The 22,566-nt window shown below is 60.2% G+C and overlaps 2 protein-coding genes across 4 annotated transcripts in view; both read right to left on the bottom strand.

Moving 5' to 3' along the window:
- Positions 1–386: 386 nt before the first annotated feature.
- Positions 387–5,720, bottom strand: CRYBA2 (crystallin beta A2). The gene is made up of 4 exons (XM_080397893.1): positions 5,163–5,720; positions 4,600–4,741; positions 3,417–3,559; positions 387–3,113 (listed from the first exon to the last, which is right to left on the bottom strand). Exons 1-4 carry the CDS (start codon positions 5,321–5,323, stop codon positions 2,966–2,968), a joined length of 594 nt encoding a protein of 197 aa, XP_080254019.1. The 5' UTR covers positions 5,324–5,720; the 3' UTR covers positions 387–2,965.
- Positions 5,721–18,761: 13,041 nt separating this feature from the next.
- Positions 18,762–22,566, bottom strand: part of CFAP65 (cilia and flagella associated protein 65) — a 36,324-nt gene continuing 32,519 nt past the window's right edge. For all 3 annotated transcript variants that reach the window (XM_080397840.1, XM_080397841.1, XM_080397842.1), the window contains one exon: positions 18,762–22,036. In XM_080397840.1, coding sequence (XP_080253966.1) covers positions 22,000–22,036 — 37 coding nt within the window. In that variant the 3' untranslated portion in view covers positions 18,762–21,999. The remainder of the gene's footprint in view (positions 22,037–22,566) is intronic.

Genomic DNA, 22,566 nt, shown 5'->3' with positions numbered 1-22,566 from the left:
TCTGGGGTGATGTCAGCTCCCAAAAGACACATCTGGCCAGGTTTTTCCCCCCATCACCCATGGTTCCAGCTGCTACATGCAGCTGTCAGGTGCCGGCAGAGGATCTGAACCCCAGGCCAAGAGCAGACCCTCCACCAGCACCCCATGACTTGAGGCAGCCGGGCAGCGTGCCAGCAGCGGGCATGAGCTCTGCTCCATGAGGCCAATACCGTACAGCCAAGCTGTCCATCAGCCCACAACATCTCCTGCAGTGTTTCATTGATGTCCAGTAAAAGTATGAGCTCTCACACTGAACTTAGTGAATTTCTTGAAAATAGTCATCATGAGACACGAATCCAATGGAAACCAGGATACGGCCATGCAAGACCCATGGTTATTATTTATACTGCAGCCAAAAGGTGCCCTGCATAAGAAGCTGCAGCCCATGGGGAGCAATGCTCGGCCAGGCGTGAGTGTCCACAGTGGGTGTCCCAGCTCTGTACAGCCCAACAGCCCTGGCTGCTCCCCCACCCGCCTCCTCCCCAGCCCCCCAAGTGTAGCTTTCCCAGCAGCTGCTCTGCAGCCTCCCAGACTTGCTTTCGCTGCCTGAGTCCCTGGAACAAACCGCAGGCAACAGAAAACAAGCCCCGGCAGCAGCAGGGTGAGGTAAGGAGGGGGCCAGACCCACTGAGCCCCTCTCTCCCAAGCAGCCCCAGTGACCAGGATCTTCCCTCAGCAAACCTGCATGGTGTAGAGCATGGAGGAAGGGGGTCTGGGCTGAGGGACAGCACATCAGTCCAGACGGGGGGAAGCAGTTTGGAAACAGCCTGAGAAACAGGGTTAGGGCTGTGGAAGCTGGAGATGGTGGGGGGTGGCACTGGGAATAGGGACTCCTGGGCCCCTGAGAAAGCCAGTGCGTGGGGATGCTTACAGTGTGGTGTGAGGGGACTGGGGACTTTGGGTGAGCTGGGGGCTGCAAGGCGCAGAGGGGCAGGGAGTGTGGGGTCCCAGGGCCGGGGAGCCTGGTGCCCATGTGGAGCTTTGGGGACCTGAATGATGTGACCCCAGGTACATGGGGGAGCTGGGGCAGGCCCATAGGATGGGGGCGGGGGGGCAAGGTACACACAGAATCCAAGGAACAGGGGCTCATGTCCAGGGGGGAGCCAGGGCATGGGGCTTTGGTCTGTGGAGGATTTGGAAGATGAGGTTTCAGGTCTGTGGGGCTCCAGGGGATAGAGCCCGGACACGTGGAGCACCCAGCTGGCAGCCGCAGAAGGTCCCTCTGGCTGCAAGCTGCCAGTTTGCCCCCCGCCCCCCAGCACAGTGCTCTCTCCCCTCCCCAGGATGGAGCAATAAGGACCCCACATTTTGCTGTGACCCCCACAGCTCCCCCCGGCCCCCTCCCCCCCCCCCCCAAACACAGCCCTATGCGCAGGTGCCCAGGACAACTTCACCTGTGTGCTGGCGGTGGCATGGAGCGGAGCCGAGCTGACGTGGCCCTGGGCTGGCTGCAGCCCGGCCGAGTGTGCAGGAATGTGTTTGTGCAGGGGGAGAGGCTGGCTGCCGTGGGGCTGTGGCGGGGTGGGGCCAGCAGGGACATGAGAGGACAGGGGAGGGCTGGAGGGCACTCCACAGCTGGGACACCCTGTGGGGTAGGGATGCACAAGGTGCTGGGGCTTTTGCAAGGTGCATGTTGAGGTGCAAGGGGAGAGGGAGCAGGAACATGCAGGGTGTGCATGGACATGTTGTCTGCAAGCTCATGTGAGCAGTGCACACATGTACACGCACACACACACATGCCAGGGCTGGGGTCTCTGTGCAGCCCTTGGTGCATGCAGTGCACCCACCAACCCCCAGCCCAGTCCCTCCCTGTCTCCCAGCACCGTTCTGGGGCGCCCACAGCTCCAAGGCCAGGAGTGCTTGTAGCAGAGTGGGCATCCGTGGACCCAGGTGTCCAAGCCACCCAGCGCTGTTCCACTGTCCTGTGGGCTTTATAGAGGATGTCCTGGGTGTGGGGACCACCTCGGGACTGGAGGCCTGTGCCCTGGGAGGGCTCAGCGTGCCAGAGCAGGATGGAAAAGGAGGAGGAAGAGGCCGGGAAAGGGTGCTGGAGAAGGAGGAGGAGGCTGGGTGGGGCTGCCCATGTGCCCGGCTGAGCTGGAGCCGGATGCTGGCACGGATGTGCTGGCGTGGCCAGGCTGGGGGTGGGGGAACACAGACCCTAAGGGTGCTGGGAGCAGGTAGCAGAGCCCCCTGACAGCTGCAGGACACTACCCCAAGGACCTCTTGCCCCTGTCCCTCGCACACCCACACAAACCCTGCATGCTCCCTCTATAAGCTAGTGCCCCCAGCACTGCCCCAGCTGTGGGCATCCCAGTTGTGGCAGCCCCCACCCACCTGCAAATGACCCCAATGCTCCTCCTCCTCCCCAGGCCCACAGCAGGCAGGCCCCCCCGCCCTCCTCCAAACCAGTACAGAGAGGGGCCATCGTGTTCACAGACTTTGTAGCAATCACCTTCCCTAGCACCAAGCCTGGGAGGAGGACCCAGGGCACAACTCTCCGGATGCCACCTCTCAGCTCCAGCCCCTTCTTTGCCCAGTAAGGCCAGTAAGTTTCTAGTAAAAGTTCCTGTTTCCCCAACTGGAGCATCACGGTGGTGGGAACTGTTCTGCATCCCCTCTACTTGCTGTGAATGGACCAGAGGTGGGGTGCAGAGAGCTCAGCTCAGGGTGGAGGTGGCCATGGGTCCAAAACCACCTGGGGAAGGGGAAACCCTTTCCAGCTGCTGAAAGCTGGGGGGCAGCAGGGCTGGGGCAAGCACACTGCCTCCCACCCCACAGAGGGTCCCCCAGGCCTGGCAGCCCCCCGAGGAGTAGAGCAGAGGCAGGAGCACCCTTTTTTTTGACAAATGCCTTTATTTGCTACCAGATAGAGGTCTATTGCACAGCAGCCCAGAGGCTGCGGGGCATGTGGCCCTGCCCCTGCTCAGTGCTGGACACGGCGGATGGATTGGATCTGGTTGGTGTGGGCCTGGCTGCTGTATTCATTGTACTTCTTGAACTCGCCGTTCTGTCTGTCCCGCTCCAGCACGTACTGGTAGCCCCTGTATCCTGGGTACTGGTATGCCACCCATCTGCAGGCAGACCTCTGCTTCAGAGCCATGGGCCAAACATCCCCCTCCCCTTCCCCTCCCTCTGCTTCCCTCCCCTCCCATCCCCTCCCATCCCCTCCCATCCCATCCCATCCCTCTGCTTGCTCTGGGAGGGGAGGGACAGAAAACACCCCATGACTTGGAGTTTCAAGGGAAGTGGAGCAGGCAAGCACTCCTCCTTTTTGAGGTCCCCCTTCCCCATCTCTGGGGCTATGCAGAAGGGAGGTACTTGCTGAACTCCTACTCTCAGCCCCCACCACCCCCATTTTTGCCAGCGGGACTCACGCTCCAGCGTTCACTTTGATGGATGCCACCTCCTTGTTGCCCCAGCCCATGGCCTGCAGTGAGGGGTAGTCGTCGCTCAGCTCAAACTTGTGCCCCTGGAAGTTCTCAGCCTCATAGAGGATGACTTTGCTGTCATTGTGGTTCTGCAGAAGGAGAGCATTGCGGCTCAGCGGGGATGGGGCGGCTTGTGCAGGAATAGGGGATATAGCATCAGGGGGACATGCACCAGGGCACCATGGGAGGCCTGGGACCATGCCCAGCTTTGGTATAAGGCATGAGGATGTCCTTCAGCCTGGCACCCCCTCACCAGGGCATCCCAGGACTGCCTGGAGGATGCGACTTTCCTGTCCTTGTGGTCAGCTGCTGCTGAAGGTGACAATGGCTACATCCTCTGCACCCAACGGGCTCCTGCCCTCGGCATCCTCACACTCCTCGAGGCTGCGGGAGGGTTGCAGGGCAAAGCAGGCTGCTGAGAGCAGTCACCCCAGCTCTGTGGGGCTTTGCAGGGTGCTAGGCACCAAGGGGTTAATTGCTGGGACACTGAGCGATGCGGCACTGTCCCCCGTGCCCAGCCCCCACACGCATCTATCTGCACCGAGGAGCAGTCCTGCCAGTAAGGAGTGATCTTATCACATCCCCTTTATTAAAGCCCAAGCATATCTGCCTGGTGATTATTAAAAGTTGGGGGGGGACCCCCCGCTCAGAGGCACAGACGTGCCGCTATTGCGAGCACCAGTGTCTCTGCAGATGGAGCGATAGAGGCTGCATCTGCCTGGGCATGGCTTTGGGTACCCCAGGTGGGAGGGGGACAGACACTGCACCCCAAGCATCCCTGCAGTCCTGCCAGCTCCTCTCTGCTCATCCCATCCCCGGGTAGGGGCACAACGCCTGGGGACCCCAGCCGGGCAGGTGGCTTTCCAATGCACAAAGCAGAAGGAACTGGGATGATGTTTCAGGCTAAATTTTAGCCCTAAAAAGCATCCCAGGATCCTTGCAGGGAAGTGGGAGCCAGTGTGTGCAGCTACCCCCTCCAACCCACGACACCTCCATTCATGCCTCACCCCTCCACTCTACATCCCATGTAACTGTCCTCCTGTCTGTCCCTCATCACCCTTCGTGCCAGGCTGCCGGGGGGAGGCTCTGCCTGCCCCCAGCGCACCGCGGTGCTGTGTCCTTCACTCACTGCGCACTTGACGGGCCGGAAGGAGAGGAGGTGCTCGGTCCGGTATCCACTGTTCCCGCTCCAGGCCTCCCACCGGGGGTAGTCACCTTTCTCCAGGATAAACTGCTGCCCCTGGTACTCGGGGTACTCGAAGCCCACCCAGCTGGAGGGGAGAGGAGGAAAGCCCTCAGGGATGCATGGTGCAGCCCCCAGGCTCAGCCCAGGGCCAGCTTCTCCCACTCGCACAGGGCATGGAGACGTCCTGGCAGGGTGTGGGACTATCACAGAGGTCAGGGTCCTTGCTAGCAGCAAACATCCCTTCTGAGAGTGGGACCCCTCTCCCCAAGGCCTCACTTGCCTCCGACCCGTGCCTGGGCTTGGCAGGATCTCCCTGCTATGCAGGTGGGGAAACTGAGGCACTATGCAAGGAATGCAGAGAGGGAAGTCGCATGATGAGGCTGTCTCTGAGCAGAGGAAGGACCCAGGTGTCCTGGCTCCCCACCAGCTCCTGACAGTTCCCTGGAAGCAGTGGGTTTGCCAGAGTGGGGTGTGCCACGGGGCCGCGGGGCTGGCGGGGCACTTACGGGCCAGACTCCACCTTGATGGAGCGGATCTTGCGGAAGCCGCGCTCCATGATGCTGGGGCACTCCATGAGGAACTCGCAGCGCTTGCCCTGGAAGCTCTCCTCCTCCCACACCGTGATCTTGTACTGCCCCAGCGTGTCCATGGCTTCACTGCTGGTCATGCGGGTCGCTTGGCTGCTGGCAGAGCCCCACGCATCACCCCGGGCAGGTGCCCACCATCAGCCCCCATCCACCCCACTGCCTGCCACCAAGCCTAGGGTGCTGTCGGTGCTGTCCTCACACATCCCTTGCCACCAGACCCTTGCCCTCCCAGGCTGGCATGGGGGATGCTTCCCATTCCCCTTCCCTTGGTGCTGGGGGATCTCCATCCAGTAACCCCCTAAAGTTGCAGGGGGCCCTTGCAATGCCCCATCTCTCTATGTGGTGTACCCAGGGCTGCCTCGGTTTCTCTGCCCCCAAGCTCCTTGGCAATGGCTCCTGGGGTCGGCCAGGTGTGGTGGCATTGTACCCAGTGCAGGGGGGTGGCAGTGACCCCGACTCAGACACGGGTGTGGGGAGCAGCCCAGCTCCTGCAAAAATGGGTGCTAGCATCCCCCCTTCCTGCACAGGGTACCCCTGCTGTGCCATGCAGCACCCAGCAGCTTCCCCTTCCCCAGAGTGTGCATTGGGTGGGAGGGCTTGGTGTGGGGGGTCGAAGGGAGCGTGGCAGCGCCTGTGCAGTGGGGGGGCTTGGGGGCTCACAGCCTGGTACTTACTTGGTCGGCAGGGCACAGAGGCGAAGGTGGTGGTGCCGGCGCCGGCTTTTCCCCTCGCCCTTTATAGGCGGGCGCCGAAGTGCCGATGGTGCAGGCGGGCAGGGCGCTGTGTCAGCAGGCAGGGGGTGGGGGGGGGGAGCGGGGTGTGCACCCACCCCAGACTCCGGCTGTCCATTCCACTTAGGCAGTGTGGCGAGAGCAGCCCCCCCGTGCCCCTCGGGGCTGACAATGAAAGTGCTGGGCTGTGTTTGTGCAGGGGCTCAGGGCACAATGGGCAAAGGGCCTGACGCGCCGCTTTCCTTTCTGCCCCTGGACAATGTCACTGCTTGGCCCGGGGATTAGGGACCCAGCCTTTCCCAGGGCACCCACAGCCTTTGCCAGGGTTGAGGCTGGTGGGAAGGAGGTGCCAGGGTGAAGCGGGGATTTGCCAGCTGGGAGCTGAGGGGCACTGATGTCCTCGCCCTGGGATGCTGGGCTCGCCTGGGGCTCTGCCACCACAGGTCCCTCCTCTGTCTAGGCTCTGCTTGCACGTCCCAAGCTGGCAGGGCAGGGCAGGGACTCAGTCTGCATGGGCAGGGCTCCATGTGGGGTGGGAGAAGGTTGCGGTGAGTGAGAGGGGTGGAGGAGGTATTGGCACAGCCACAGCTTGGTCCGTCCATGCTCTGGGAGATGTGCAAGACTGTTTCTGTGTTGCACTGGGTTTCTGTGTTGGCTCCAGACTGGGCACCGATGGACCCCAGTTACATGCTCTTTGCTTGCAATGCCCTGGGCATGTCCCCTGGCCTGGCAAAGGGCTCTCTGTGCTCCCTGCACACCTGCTCAGGCAGGGGATGCCAAGCAAGGGATCAGCTTTGGGGGCAGAGCTGTGTCCTCCACCTGGGCAGCAGGACCAGCCCTGCCTGGGACCGCACCGTGCCATGCATATATCCCCAGTGACTCCCACCAGGACCTGGGATGGATGAGGCCAACACAGGCTGGAGAGGAAGAAGAGTGCCCTGCTGGGCTGTGAGATCTTTGGTTTCTTGGCAGCAGCATTTCTTGCAACATCCCTGGGTAGCATGCGGTGAGGCCAGGCATTCCTCACCTTCAGCTGGGCAGGAACTACCCTGGCCTCTGGGCCAGGGCTGGAACAGAGCACCCCAAACATTCCCAAGAAAACCCCAGCCCTCCTGGGGGTCCTGAGCACAGAGTCAGCATCCCGGGAGAGCCCAGCAGTGCCAGTGATGGAGCGTGCAGTGTGGGCAGCTGGGAGGGGGTTGTCAGGATGCCTGGCATCTCTGTCCCGTTCTCATCAAGAACTGGGGACTAAGGACTGACAGCAGGGACGGGCTGGGGGCTCTCGGGTCCTCGTCGTGTGTCCCACCCACACGCCCCTCGGCAGCGCTCCGGGCAGCGCCCCCTCCCCGCCCCGGGGCTGCGCGGTGCCGGCCGGGCCCAGCAGGGGGCGCAGCCTGGCAGCGGTTGGGGCCGGCTCCAGCCGAGGGACACAGTGGCCCTAAAGAGCAGCCACCTGCAGCTTGCGACGGCCTGGGTGCCCGTGGCGGGGGGCTGGGGGGGGGCACACTCCGGGGGCTGCCTGGGGGAGCAGAGGATGGGGTTGCTCTCCGGCGAGGGAAGGGGATGCATGGGGGGGTAAGCAGATCCCCGAGTTGCAGCCCGGTGGCCTGGGGACATCCCTGAAAGTGCTGGGGGACAGGTCTGGGCACCCTTAGGGAAGCCAACACCTTGCAGAAGGTAGGGCAAGATGTGGAGCTAGCACACTGCAAGGTCCTGTCCCGTCCCGTCGTCCCCCATCCCGTGTCCGTCCCCCCCACCCCCGCTGCTGCCCCTCGCCTGCGCTGCGTGAGCAGAGCCATGGGGCACAGGTTCGGCTGGGGTGCTGTGAGGTGTGAGGGCAGTCTGGAGGGCTGCAGTCTGTTATGGGGTGTGCGTGTGGGGTGTGCGTGGCACTGCATAGTGTGCTGCCAGATCTATGGGGCATTGGTGGTGTGCCATGAGGGGCACGCAGGCAGCTCAGCTACCCCCATACAACCCCTGGGATAAAAGCATTGGGAGGGCACAGGGGAGACACCCACCCCCAGATGAAAGGTGTGCCCCCTCCTTACTTCTCAGTGTGTCCCACACCTCACCCCCTGCTTGGCACATTGGGGGAGCTACGTGGGAGGCACAGCCACGTCTGGGAACAGTAGATGAGGGGGGGTTACCCACAAAGGGCCGTGACAAGGGCCTTCCCCACTGCACCCCAGGATGCACAGCCTGGCCTCCCAGGACATCTCCCAGAGCCCAGGCTGTCGCTGTCACCAGCCAGCAACCCCGTGGCTGTCACCTGCCAGTCCCCAGCCACACCTGTCCAGCTGAGGACGGGCAAGGAGGGGCTGGTGTGGGGGCAGGCAGTGACTCTGCTCAAGGGCAGCTGCTAATACTGGCTCTGGGAGCTGGTTAGCGCTTGCCCAGGGCCTCCTGCATAGGCTAATTTAATAAGAGCCCCACGTCGCTCCCGGCTCAGCCTGTTCCTGCGCTAGCAAAACAGATCGTGTTTCTCCGTGCCACCAGGCACAGTGCAGGTGGGTGGCTGGCAGCCCTGGGGCGTGGGGGGAGAACAGGGGTGCCCAGGTGCTCCATGCCAAGCCCACACCATGCCGCCGTGGCCTCCAGCCATGGGGTTACACCCTGTGCCTTGTGCAGGTGCTGGTCCTGGGACGGTGCACAGCCTGGGGAGCTGAGCAGGCTGAAAGGCAGCCCCAAGGGAGGTGAGGCAGGCACTGCCTAGGCTTTGTGATGCTGATGCCACATCTGGGACACATCTGGGGCTCATGGCAGCATGCTGTCTTTCCCACTGCTGTTATGAGTACTGAGGCTAGCTGACCAGGCTAGCACAGCTGTGTGCAGTCCTGCATCTGGCTGATGTGGTGGGATGAGCCCTGGCCACCCTCCCCAAGCCTTTCTAGCCCCTCTCTCCTTGCCCCCAACCCCACTGGGGGCTGCACCATCACACCCCAAGGGGCTGGAGGTCCAGGGGCTGAGCTGAGCAGGAGCAGATGGAGCTGGTGCCGGCCCCTGTTTGTCTTTCTCCTAGTTGCCTGGTGCTCTGTTTGTTCTGAGGATGGCTTCCTGCTGCCAGGGCCAAAACAGGTGGCTTTTATTTGCAGGGTCTGGCTGATTAGATCGGGGCAGCGTATTGTTCCCCCCACCCAGCCCCATTGCTCTTTTTTTTCCCCGTTTCTCCCCCAGCCTCATTTCCCTGGGAAATCATCCTCCTCGGCAAGGATGCAAACCCTCTCCTTCCCTCCCCACGCATCTCACTTCGGGGCTGCTCTGAATATGGACACACCAGGATTCATATATCCCAGCCAAAACACCCACTTGCACCTGCTGGGTCCCCATATCCTAGAGGTGAGGGGCTCGCTGGGGTCTGCAATACCACCTGTCCCCTCCTGGGGCCTTGCTGGCCACCGAGGCTACACGTGTGCAGGCACATACTCGCCACAGAAGCCTCCTTGCACAGGGAGCCCTGGCACACAAAAGCCACCTCGCATGCACGTGTCCCCTGTGCACCCGGCCACAGCCGGAAACTCCCGGGATTGCAAACAGCCTGGCAGATGTTGCTGGGATTAGCTCCCACACAGGCACACACGCACACCGTGGGCTACCAGCTGTTTCATGCCCGGAGAGGTCTCAGGCCTTTGGGCTCCCCCCAGGGCAGAGCTCAGTGGGTACCTGCCTCAGCTCCTGTTGCACCCAGAGCAGGATGAATCCTCAGGGTGAGCAGGCAGTGGGAGAGGAACCCCGATGGGAACTGGGGACACAGATGCTGATTGATCTCTGGGTACCATCACTAATGGATGGAGAAGGGCAAAGGACGCAGAGGAGGGTGCAGCCACTTGCAGTACAAGGGGTACCCACACATTCCTACTCACAACTGGGTCGTGCCAACAGCCTGCTGAGATGGCTTCCACACAGCACTCCTCACCCCAGCCTCCGCTCTCCCCATGCACCTGTGGCCCTCAGCCAGGCACCAGTACCCCCACTGCGATTGACTCTCCAGACCTGCCCCTGCACTGTCCCCACTGGCACCCTGGCCACCCCCAGGCATGCTGCTCACCCCCTTCCTGTGGGACCATGGGTGCCCACTCTGCCCTGTGGCACCCACAGCTCCAGAGAGGCACCCGCAAAGACCCACCAAGACAAGGATACTCCCAGGGACACTCTCACCCCCTGCCACCCACCCAGGACCTGCCTGCATGGTCCCTGCCTGGCCCTGGCTGCAGGCTGCTGCCGGTGTGGGGGTGTGCTCAGTCCCACAGCTCTGCCAGCCTTGCTCAGTCCTCAGGAGCTGCTGGGGAGCCGTGGCCTCACCTGCCTGCTCCCCACTGTTCCCATGGGGACTAATCCCACCTGAAGGTCAGGAAGGCTCCGCCAGCTGCTCACCTCCTGCCTGTGGATTACAGCCTGTGTGTGAGCAGGTGGCAACTGCTGCATCCCCAGGCTGGCCCAGCCCTGGCATGGGGCAGACAGTGGGACGAAACCCATCTGGGCTGTTCAAAAAAGGGACCCAGAGTAGCAGGTCCCTTGCAGCTTCAGGTGTCCCTCCCCACATCTGTTGTACACTACCCAGATGGGGATGCCAGCGACCAAGGCAGAGGAGGTGGTATCTGGTCCTTGGGTCCAGATCCTGACCTGAAATGGAGCCTGCTGGTGCCAGTCCCTGTGACCTCCTGCCTGTTGCCCCAAATAACCCCAGCCTGACACCCCCAGGGCACCCCACAGCTACAGTGTCCTGGAGGAATATACTGGTCCCCGCAGAGTGCCCAGTGCAGTTGAATCCCAGGGGAGTGGCGATGAAGGCAGGGGGGATGTCCAGCCGCGCACCCAGCTTGATGCAGTTGCAGGTACATCTCCTTCAATACATCCTATCATATTTGGAGGGGCACCATGGGCTGAGCACAGCTTCCTGGGTCCCAGCTTTACATATAGCACCTAAAGTGTTGCCGTGGGGGTGCAGGGTATAAGGACAGGGCTGGGGTGGGATGGTCCTTGGTCCTCCCCTCCCCAGCTCCCTCAGCCCCACAGCCAGAGGATGCCAGCTCAGCCAGCATCTGGCCAAGGTCCTACTCCACCCCAGTGCTTCTTCACTCCTCTGTTGGCAACCCTCACAGTGCCAGGTGCCCTGAGCCAGGGTGATGCTCACCCAGGAGGCAGATGAAAAGCCTGGCAGCAGTGGCTCCCCTCCTCCAGCAGCTCTGAGGAGGCAGCGCAGGTGGGGGCTGAGCCAGGTGCTGCAGCAAGAACAGAACATCCTGCCTCTAGGCTCCCAAAGCCAGCAACAGCTGGGTCAGGAGCAGCGGCCCTGGCACCCTGCTCAACATCCATCCCCTGTGCATGCTGCCCATGTGTTTCAAGGGGCCACCAGCTGGCCTGGGAGAGGGGACTCCCATTGCTCACTCCTTCCCTGGAGGCCCTGTAGGAGGATGGGTCTGATGTACTCCGAGATGCAGGACTAGTACAAGCGCTCTGGGTTTTTCCCCCAGCACCTTGAGTCTGTCAGCAGGCCCCCCCCTTATCTCCTTCACTTATGGGGGTTCAGAGGCCGTTCCTGGGGTAGTGCAAAACCCCATCCCTCCACCTCAGTAGCCTGTGGGTGCAGGGGGGAGGATGCCAGGCTCTACCCACTCTATGCCTGATGCTCCCCATGGCCAGGGAATGGGCTGGGGGTGGGCAGAGCTGCCTGTTGTTTCACCATGGCAGGATGCAGCTTCATGCCTGGGACCCACCTCTCACGTCCACTCTGCCTGCCAAATAGCAGTAATCTTGTCCCAGAGGCAGCTGGGCTGAAGGCTGCTTCTCTCTATGGTGCCCAGGTTGGGGCAAAAGTGTGAGATGGACCCATTGCCTGGGGATAGTGTCTCAATGGGGAGTTCAGGACCCCAGCACACAGCTAGGACAGTCCCTTATGCTCCCTGCGCCAATCCTTGCCTTAGCCAGGAGCAGGCTGGGGGGCTGCAGACAACCACAGGGTGCTCAGCAACACCCTGACCTCCAACATTATCCCAGCCCAAGGGACACAAGCAGCCTGTCTCCTTGTGCAAGCTGGCTGGGTACCCACAGTGGTGCTGGGACCGAGTGACCTTCAGGGGCAGGGAGCCCCTGCTCAGCCTGGACATCTCCTCCTGGCACACCAGAGCCACAGCAAATAGGCTGGGCAGGAGACAGCTGGGTCTAGGTGTGCCCGCACAGCCCTGTGTGTACCGGCAGCTGCCTGAGCTGATCCCCCTGGGATGCTACGGTGCAGAGGGCACCAGCTGGCTCTGCCACATCCTGTGGCAGAGCAGTGCCTGCCCTGGGATGGCACACCCCAACACCCCACTGGGGCTGGGCCCAACACGCAGGCAGTGGTGGCACCCAGCAGTGGTGACAGTGCATGCCTCTGCTCACACACACACCTTTATTCAACACGCACACCAGGACACAGAGCAGCGAGTGTGGCAAGGGTATGGCCAGTGACACACATTCACCTCCGCAGGAGCACACACACACGCACAGGGAAGTGAATGCAACAACGGGATGTACCAGCTCTGCACTGCCTGCTTGACCCAGGGAGGGCACACGCACACACGTACACAGCCATGCACACAAATGCACACACATGAAAACACATATGCAAATACACACACATGCATGTATGCATATACACACCTGTATGAAACTACACCTATATGCAAATGCAGACCTGGGTTGCTCATGCCTCCCCAGCGCTCCTCCTGCACCCTGCCCTCCCCATACAAAGCCTCTCTGTGCAGAGCTGCATCATGCAAATCCCCAGCCCAGGTCCCCAAGTCCCAAAGCCATGCAAATGTCCGTGCAGGGCCCAGGGGTGGGGAGCCAGCACCACGCAGCACAGGCAGCAGCACCCCCTCGCGCCGTCATCCCCTGCCAGCTTGGCACAGCCCTTGGCACCAGTTCTGGCTCCTATGTGGGAGACATGGGTGTTTAAAGCCCTGGGCTCTGCCTGGCTTGGGGATCAGCTCACTCTTGGGTGCCAACCCTGCCAGAGGGGCAGTCCCCAGCCAACACAGCTTGTAGGGCAACCTGGCTTCCTGGGGCCACCCCCAGCTTTGAACAGTGTTCACAGCCTGCCAGTGCCACTGGGCTAGAAGAACCGGGGCAGGGAGAGCAGGCTGGCAAGATGGCAGGGAAAGCAATTTCTAGTGCTGCTGCTTGTGGCTGTCCCCTTTTCCTGCTGGGACACATGCTGTCCTGTGCACAGACCTCCTGCTGGTGCCAGCACAGGGTATGGCTTCCTGGCTGCTGCCCAGATACCATGAAAAGCCAAAATAATGCTCTTCTGGAGCATCTGGGCCATCTACAAGGTGCAACATGGGTCCCACAGGGAGCCAGGTTGTGCCAGGGCACAAAGCAGCTCAGCAGTGTGTGGAGTCACTGAGGGAGAGCAAGGCAGTAAGGCAGCATCTCCACAGCCCTGCTGTGCCAGATACCATCTCTGCTGGGCTCTGCCCCCGCAGGGACGCACGTGTGGCGGCTGGAGCAGCACGAGCAGCAGGGTCTGGCTTTACTCAGCGTTATTAATCATGCTGTGTTTGATCCCAGCCTAAGCAGGGCACCTGCAGGAGGGTGGGGTGCGTATCGGGGGGATGTGTTGTGCTTTCTTGGCCTTTCAACTTTGCCAGGCTTGGTGGCAGGAGACAGAGCCTGGTGACATGGCCCAAAGGGGCCTGTGGCCACTGTGATGGGGTGTCACTGCACCAGCTGGTGGCTGTTCCCAGGCTAGGATGTGCACTTGGCTCTGAAGAGATGCGGTGAGCTCAGCACCCTGGAAATGCAATTTGATTTTGATGCTTTCCCACACCACCTGTTGGAAACTCTTTGAGCATCTGCCTAGGCAGGGAGCCCAGGAGGTACCTTATCTCCATCTGTTGCAGGAGCACTCCAGGGAAGGAACAGGGCTCTCCTGCTCCAGGGCAGGGGCTGCTATGCATGGATCAGATCGGGGCGAGGAAAAGCAGCAGGAATCATCCTGTCCCTTGGCACACTCCTGGGCTCCTTTGCCTGCAGCCTTTCCTCCATCCACACTGCAGGGCTGGGCTCAGCCTTCACAGCGTTTGCAGAAAGGCTGCAAGAAGGGTTCAGGACCCACCTGTAAACTCAGAGCATCCCTGAGCATGGCACAGCCAGAGCTGGATCCTGTGCTACAAGAGAAGTGCCTATGCCCTGGGGCTTGGCAGGAGTGTGCTCAGAACTCAGAGAAATCGCAGACAGCCAGGCATAGCCAGGCAGGGAAGAACAGGGTTCTTTCCACTCCCAAACAACATCTCGGGGGGAGAGGAAAGCAGATCCATTGCTGTCCCATCTCCCACATCTCCAGGACTCCCTTCTGTCTCCAAGGCACTAGGAGCAGCCCCAGGCTCTGAATGTCGCTGTGCTGGCTGTGGAGGGACAGGACAGGACAGGACACAAGATGGGACAGGAATCCAGGTCAAGCACTGCACTGTGCTTTGAGAGCAGGGCAGGCAGTGGGCAGGACAGTCCTGAAAGGGACCTGCTGGCTTGCCAGAGCCACCCCTCATACCTTTCCACAGCAAGCATAGGCAGAGGGACTGCCACCAGGAGCTGGTACCTGGCCTGCAGGGTGAGGGTTTGCAGCAGGCGACACCCAGGCAGCCCAGTGCACAAGCAGATGGATTCTGTAAGGGCTGGGAAGTGCGGCTGCTGGGACTGAACCGGGTCAGAGGTGTGTAGGAAAGGATGTGACATCCCCCCATCCTCTGCCCTGCTCCCCCCTGCCTGCTTCTGCCCTCCCTCCCCACTGCCTGCCCTGTGTCAGCAGCTAAAGCTCCCTTGGTGCCAGCAGACCATTGAGACCTACCTGTGCATTTGGCAGAGCCCGGTGAGCTCCACCCTGGGCCAGCTCTGTGCCAGGGCAGGGCAGCGCTGCCAGGGATCCCCACACCTGCCCCGGCTCTGCAGCACTGCCGGGGTGCAAGGGCCAGGCTGCCCTTCCCCGGCAGGCTGCCACAGGCAGTGGTCAGACATGCAGATGGGATGCATGTGCCTTGTGTGTTACACGTGCCCGTCATGCCGTGGGCATATGGATAGGGGTCCCGCACATCACAGCCTGCAAAACCATGTCAGAAATGCCATGTGTACCAATGCCACGTGGGTCCCATGTCCCACACATGTGCAGGTCCCACGGCGTTCATGCATGCTGCATGTGGATTGCATTGCCTGTGTGCACTGCCTGTCCATCACTTCATGCATGTGCCGCCACACACAGGTCATATGCTGCATGCATGTGTAGGTGAAGATTGCATGTTGTGCATGTCCCTTGTGCACTTCGCACACGGGCTGCATGTCGATCCTGGCACACGTGCTGCAAACCAGCTTGCGTGTCCTGCCTGAGTTGCAAGCAAGCGTGCGCTTCCTATGTGAGCTGCAGGTGACAGGTACACAGGACATGCGGCAATGGTGTGCGGGTGATGTGGCGCATCTGCGTGCCAGCCGCATGCTTGCAGATGGGCTGGACCTGCCTAACGCGAGCCGAACGAACAAAACGTTCAGGTCAGGTCTTGCACGTGGGGCTCGACGCCAGGCAAGTGCAGAGTTGCTCCGGCTTGGATGGTGTGGGCTGGAGGGGTGCTCTGTTGTGGACTGTCGGCAGCCCCTTCCCCGTCCTTCCTCCTGAGCCAGGTCCCTCCAGGCTGGGAGCCGCTGTCCTTGCTGCACCCGCTGCTGTGAACCAGCTCCTCCGGGGGTAAAGTCCGGAAGGTGGATGCTTGACACCTGCTGCCTGGGAAAGCCAAACAGAGCAGAGGCGGGTTAAACTGGCATGGCAAGGTAGAAAAACCGGGAAGGAAGGAAGGAAGTAAATGGAGGAGGGGAACAGAAAGAATTGGAAAATGCATGTGAGAGAGAAGGGAAGAGTTAAGGGAGTGAACAGCCAGGACAGTGTCCTCCAAGCCCATCCCCTTCCCTCCCAGGAGTTCAGGGGTGCTACTGGACTCCCAGTGCTTGTCCCACAGGAGTCCCCAGAGCGTTCTCCAAGCCCAGCACCCTGCTCCCCGCCAGGCTGGCAGGACCCTGGCCCAGGTGTGCTGGGCTACAGCAGCTCACCTGGCTCCGGTGACACGCTGGCAGCTGGCAGGTGAGCAGCTTCACCTTCCCCCGCTGGCTCACGAGCAGAAAATGAGGGTGACGCTGGCTGGATGGGGCTTTTATAGCCCTGATAAAAATAGCGCTGGCTGGCCGGTGATCGGGGGGCCGGAGAGATGTGACTGAGCAGAGACAGGCGAGAGGGCTGGGCTGGCGGCGGCGAGCCTTCTCCCCAGCACACCTGTCACAGCTCTGTGTTTGCTCAGAGCAAATATTGACCCAGGGAAGGCAGGCTGGGCAAGGGAGGCGATTAGCCCACCTAGATTAGAGGCAGAGCAGGTCTCTATGCAAACTCTCCAGGGCTGCCTTTGATAATGGGAGCCTGATGGGCTGATAGGAGCCAGGAGCCTGGGTGCTGGGGTGTGGAGAGGGGGGGTAGTGGTGGTGGTGGTGGTGGTGGTGGTGTAGGAGGAGACATTCATTAACCTGCACTGGAACAACACCAGCTGTCACTTTTCCACCCACCTGCCTGGCTCACTTTGCAGCTGGGGGTGAGGGGAGAGCGGGGGGCCAGGGGAGGCAGGTGTGGGGGTATCCTGCCTGGGCAGCTCAGGGGTGGGGGCTGCTTGCTTGCAATGCTTTGGGCTGTCTGAAAGGTGAGGGAGTGGTAAGGTCCCAGGGCAGGAAAGCAAAGCTTATGCCTACCCCAAGCAGCCTGATGCTGAGTGCCAGTGATGGCAAGGACTCCCTTACCCTCACCCCAATGCCCTTGCTCATGCTGAACCCGCCCTGGGTACACCAAGGCAATGCACACTTTGTTTAGAGGAGCCCACCAACCTCTGAGCCAGGCAGCAAAACAGAGCTCGACAAAACCACCACTGCTTGCTCTTTTTGGGACCATTCCCAGCATGGCCACACGGGCCAGGAGCCAGCTGTCCTAAGGCAGCCGCAAGAACAGGATGTGTTTCACTTCATGTGCACACACCTCCTGTGGGGTCACTGCATCCCAGAGTCCCAGCACTCTCCTGCATCCTGGCTGTGTCACTACCCAGCAGGGTAACTGGTGCAGATACCTCCATGGTCGCTCTGGGGGCAGCATGCAGAGCCCATGGGGGCCAGGAGAAATTAAGACAGGCTCCCACAGCACCGAGCCGCAGTACTCAGCCCTGACAGTCCTCAGCTGATCTCAGCTGGAGCCAGCAGGAGCTGGGCTATCTCTCCGGGTTACTCTGGCACCCACAGCTCCCTGGATAACAGAGCATGAAGTGCAGCTGCGGTGCCAGGAGAAGCTCCTTTGTGCAAGTGCACTGGCCTGTTCGTTTGTGTAGATGGGTGTGTTTGTGGGTGGGAAAGCGGGTAACGCTGCCTTAACTCCCACAGCAGATACCTGCAGGTGTCATGGTCCTGGGAATGCTTTAGAAACCACCACCATCACTCTCTCCAGAGCTGGAGTGTACTTACAGGTTGCAGTAAATGGATTCCCAAATGTAAGTAGATAGCGGCAGATTCTTAACAGCCATTGCCACCCAAGTCTTCTTCCTTGGAGATTTGGCCCTCTCAGGGTCAGGACTTCGAAAGGCAGGTTCCAACTCTCCTGCCTGCTGCTGCCTCTGCAGGCTGGGGTCCCCCAAGCCTGGCACAGGGAGGAGCTGGAGTGATGCCAACCTGCTGTCTTTGGCCATTCTGATCCTCTTTTCCAGTAGTTCTGCCAGCAAAGGAAAGGCAGAACCACTGTTGCCCTGGGTTGTGGTGCTAAGAAGCAATGTGATATTCCTCCTCTATTTGACGCTATGCAGGCCATTTCATTTGGGCTTGCACACTTCTCCTTTCCTGATGTGGGAAATGCACTGGGCAGGACTCTCACCTCTCCCAGCTGGGATGAGAGGGGCAGCAACTCCTGGTGTAAGCTGCCTGGCTGCCCCTCCTTCTGGAGAAGCCAGAAAAACCCCAAACACCACAATGGGGCCACTGTAGTTCCTGCAGACATCTCCAGGCCTATGTACTGTGTCAAAATCCTTTCTCTTCTGCAAGGGCAGGGCTGCACCATGCACACAATGACAGCAAAGACTGCCCTTGTAGGGCTGTCCTACAGAAAACGGGAGAAAAGCAGGTCTCAAGCTTGCAGAGTACCCTGAACCAGGCAACTATCCCAGGGAACATCTTCCACCTGGCCTGGCATCTCCAGAGCAGCTACCGGCATGTGCTCTTCCCCGGCATGCAGGCAGGGCTGGGACTAAGCCCCAGTTCATGCACTGGGCAAGGCTGGCCCCAGCACAGGCAGGCACAGCCTCTCGCAGCAGCCAAGGGGTTGTGCTGCCTTGCTGTCCCATGAGGACTGACTAGCTCACATCAGAGCACCTCTCACAGCCACCATCGTGCCCTGGCCTGACCCCGAGCATGGACTAAAAAGTCCCCATTCCCAAATACCACGGTAGCACAGCTGAGCCAGCACAGCCTGCTATTTCAGACATGGGAGGCCAAGGGTGAAGGGTCTTTGCCCAGCTCTGCCAAGGGTTTTGGGAGGATCACCGTCATGTTTTTGCTCTCCAGACTTTGCCCTGCCTGTGCAGACACTGCAAGCTGGTCAGGGCAGGACCTTTCCAGGTTCCCATCGAATACTTAGTACGGGGGGGAGGAGAGGGAGAAGGGACTGATTCCAACCAGGGGCTGTGCACACCTGCAGCAGGGGTCCCAAGGGACTGTCCCCTAACGCTGCCATCTTCCCATCATGAACACAGAGCCACACCAAGTGGGTCTTTGCTGGGGATCCAGGCTCCCCAGCTGCAATGGGACTGCAGAGCCGTGCAGGCTGCCTGTTAGGGAAGACCAAGAGCAGCTTTGTTCCCTTTCCTTTATCTCCCAGACAATGGCGCGATTCAGCAGGTGTTAAATGTTTTAATGGGATTCAGGATGGCTTCTGTTGCCTGCCTGCCCCAAGGCCATTACACCCCTCCCTAGGAGCCAGGACTATCAGCCCAAGAAGAAAAGGCCTGTTCCGTGTTGCACTAACTGCCTGATGACGGAGCACTCCGGATAACCAGCACTAGGAGGAGGGGAAGCCCCCTGAGCTTGCCAGGCTCACACCAGCCATCCTCACGCTGGCCGTCTACCTGCTGGCAGCCTGACCTGGCCACCAACCCCAGCCCCATCGAAACATCACCCTGCCAACACCAGTGGGAAGGAGCAGGACCTGTATCAACAATATCTCCATTTGGGAGATGTGCTTTAGAAACGTGGCTGGGGATAAATCCAGCCCTGGAAGTCTGTACAGCAGGATGAGACCTCCTCCTGCCTGTGACCCAGCCGCGGTTAGCAGGCAGGGCTCCTCCTCCCTCTTCTGCGAGCGGGGCTGTGGGTCAGGCTCTGCTACAGCCCCATGGTTCGTTGCCTTCACCCTTGGCAGAGGGTAGCAACAAAGCCTCTTGCTGAGCCTCTCCACCAGCGCCGCACATCTGTGCCCACCCTCCACCTCACCGCTGCACCCAAGACCCGAGCGTGGGCAGGAGCAGCAGGGAAGCACTGAAGCCCCCGGGTGAGGACATTGCTGTAGGCTCCCCACTCTGCAGAGCTTGCCCTGAGTGGTGCCTGGGGGTGCTGCTGTCTCCCACTCCCTTTGCCAAAGGGACAGGGTTGTGGCTCAGTCACACTAGCGTTTTCCAAAACCAGGGCCAAGGTCTAGTTCCCAGCTTGAAAAGAGGAAGCTGGAATTTCCCCAGCCTGGGAAAGGGGCTGTCCCTGGTGTATTTTTAACTTAGGATGAGGATAAAAGAAGACAAGAGTGTGACAGCTGCTAATGGCTTTGCTTAGTGCACTCTTGGGTGGTTCTGGTTGACAGGCAACAGAGAAGACCTAGAACAGAGGTGACACACCACCATCTCACACCCCCTGCAAGGAGCTGAGGGAAGAAAGACTTCTTTCCCAAAGGTTTAGGTAGCTCTCAAACCTCTTGTTCCCTAACTCACCTGTTGCTGAAGACACTATCTCAGGTCTCTCGTAGTCCTACTAGAGAGATGCTAATCAGAGAAGTGGATTTACCTCTTGAGAGCATTCCAACAGGCAAGTACAGTGTGAGTTCCATTTTCTTCAGGTCCAGGCTGTGTTCAGCACAGGAGAGTGGGGAGCATAGGAGCTTTAATGACAAAAAAATCATTCCCTACACGTATCTGCATTCATGCTCCATCCATTCATTCTTGGGTGTTACACCAGCCTAACACACAGCATTTCTCATGTCGATCCATCTGTCCCACAAGGCAGAGGAGTTAACGCTGATGCAGTCTGGAAAGCATCAGATCATACAGCAGATCTGAGGATGTACAAACTCGCTGACCTGTCTCCACTGCTCCTGGCTGCCCTTGGGCTCCGCCAGGCAGCTGGATTCAGCCTGCTTTGGGACAGTGGCAAGGCTCCTGCCCCTGCCTGTTACCCATTTGGGAAGCCTGTCACAGGACTACAGAACATCTGTAGTGAGCAAATCCTAGTGAGGAGCCTGGGCCAGGCAGTCATCCCAACTGGACCGAACAGCCTGGCCTCGCAGCTGCCTTGAGCTGGGGAAGATGGAGGTGGTACCCATTGCCTGTTAAGCACCAGCCAAAGCCCAGAGGAAGACAGAAAAGCTGCCGTGACATAGGAGACCTGGCACTCGGAGTGCTGGGGATAGAGGAGCGGGTCTGCGCTTATCATGAGAAGGATCCAGGACCCACGTGAAGGCCCCAGGCACCCAGGCTGAGCTCAGGAGCTGGCAGTGCCTTTGCTGTATCTCTGACAACAGGAACAGCTCAGCCCTGGGGCTTAGCAAGGGTTATGCACGCAGGGCTCCTGCACAGAGTGGAGAGCTGGAGTGGTGCTGGGTGAGCTGCAGCAGCCCCAGGCACAGCAGGCACCTGCCTCCTGCCAAGCAGGTCCAACACCCTCCGCAGCTCCTTGTGCATGGTCTTCTCTTGTGCTGCAAGGGGCAAAGGTGCAGCTGTGGTCTTGGCTGTGCACTGGCACTGGGAACAGAGGGCAGGAGGGTTTGGAGGGGGACAGCAGCTGCATCCCCACCAGAGCAGGGTGGCTGGGTGAGCGCCACGTCTCAGACCCTGTAGGATGGCAGCAGAAGGGAGATGCTGCAAACCCAGCCCCCCAGCCCCGCTGCCTGGCACGGCCAGCCTGCAGCCCCTGCCAGGGAGCAGGCAGCCGGTGCCCAGCCCCAGCCCCAGCCCCGGCTCTGCGCTGGCACCCAGGATTTCTTACAACTAACACTGCCACCTCCCGGCTGTGACAAACCCCGCTCCTTCACAGTGACACCCTCCTGCAGCCTGCCGGACCCCTATGCCAGGCCAAGGCTCAAAGCATCCCCTTGCCCAGGTGACAGCCTTGCAGTTTGAAATAGGAAGAGCTTGTCCAGGATGCTCCCAAATCCAGATGCATAGATCACATACGTCACACACCAGTGCCTGTGTGCCCAGAGGCCAAGCTGCTTTTATTGGGCTGCCAAGTGTGCTAGACAGTGCTCCAGCTGCTCGCTAGGTCTGGGTCACTGTATGTGGGACCTGCGGCAGCCACTGGAGCAAGGAGAGGAGGTGGATTCAGTACCTGTGTCCTACCGATGTCGGCAGGGGCTCACCACCTCAGTGCCCAACTGTCAGTCCTTCCTCAGCTACATTTCAAAGCGGATTCCACTCCTCTCCCAGCCAGTACAGACTGGGGGCAGGGGGAACAGCCACAGAGGTTGGCCATGTGCTCTCTGTAGCATAGGGAGGCTCTTCTTGGATGATGTGGCCAGCCACAAAGAGGAGAGATCTCATGAACTCTGCTGTGGAGTTGGCAGAGGATTCAAACTGGAGCTGAGGACATGATCAGGACATACCTCCTCAGAGGCAGCCAGCATGCTGGTCATGGTGTGGAGGATCAGAGTTGCTCTGGACATCACAGGGATGGGATGAAGAGTGGAGACAGTTGATGTGTTTGAAGAGGTCAAGCAGCACAGTGCACAGCAGTTACGCTCTTGAGGGTGGGGGTGCTGGATTGATGATTCTGAAGAAGAAGAGATTGCTTTTGGCGTGGGGAGAGTGCTGCCTGCTTCCAGCTCCCCACAGGCAACCATCCCTCCCTGAGGAATCGCAGGAAACAGCCATCACCTATCTAGACAAGACTCCTGCGGCTCTGGTTCAAACAACTCTTCCCCATCCTCCCTCAGTCCCACCTCCCTGCACATCTCCCCAGGCTGAGGCAAATCCTCATGCTTTGCCCTCAGCCCCAAATCTGTGCCCCCACCAATGGCTACTGCCTCAACCTAACTAGATCCCACATCATTTTGGACTGTGAAAGCTTTGCCCCCTGCTGCTGTCAGAGGCTGTGCTGCCTGCTCCTTGACCCTTTTCCCCGAGGAGACCCTCTCTGTGCTGGGCTCTCCAGTGCCTCGGATCAGCCTCTTCTTCCAGCTGTTCACTCATAGGGCCCTGCCCCAGAGCTGTGTGATGGTCTTGGGTGTTGTTACCACCTCTGCTCTGTGACTCGGGACAAACCAAGAAGGGGCAGAGGCTTTGTGACTGGATTCCCCCTTT

This window comes from Falco punctatus (assembly GCF_963210335.1).
Source record: "Falco punctatus genome assembly, chromosome: 8".
In the NCBI taxonomy this organism is placed as follows: Eukaryota; Metazoa; Chordata; class Aves; order Falconiformes; family Falconidae; genus Falco; species Falco punctatus.
Note: the sequence above shows the minus strand (reverse complement) of the source record. Positions and strands in the feature narration are given on the sequence as shown.

What these genes read in the sequence shown, in the direction of transcription:
- CRYBA2 (XM_080397893.1), bottom strand. Translation starts at nt 5,323, where the DNA reads ATGACCAGCAGTGAAGCCATGGACACGCTGGGGCAGTACAAGATCACG. An exon ending in ATCAAGGTGGAGTCTGGCCC is followed by an intron (nt 4,742 to 5,162) that starts GTAAGTGCCCCG and finishes TCTCCCCTCCAG; the next exon opens with CTGGGTGGGCTTCGAGTACC. An exon ending in ATCAAAGTGAACGCTGGAGC is followed by an intron (nt 3,114 to 3,416) that starts GTGAGTCCCGCT and finishes GTCTGCCTGCAG; the next exon opens with ATGGGTGGCATACCAGTACC.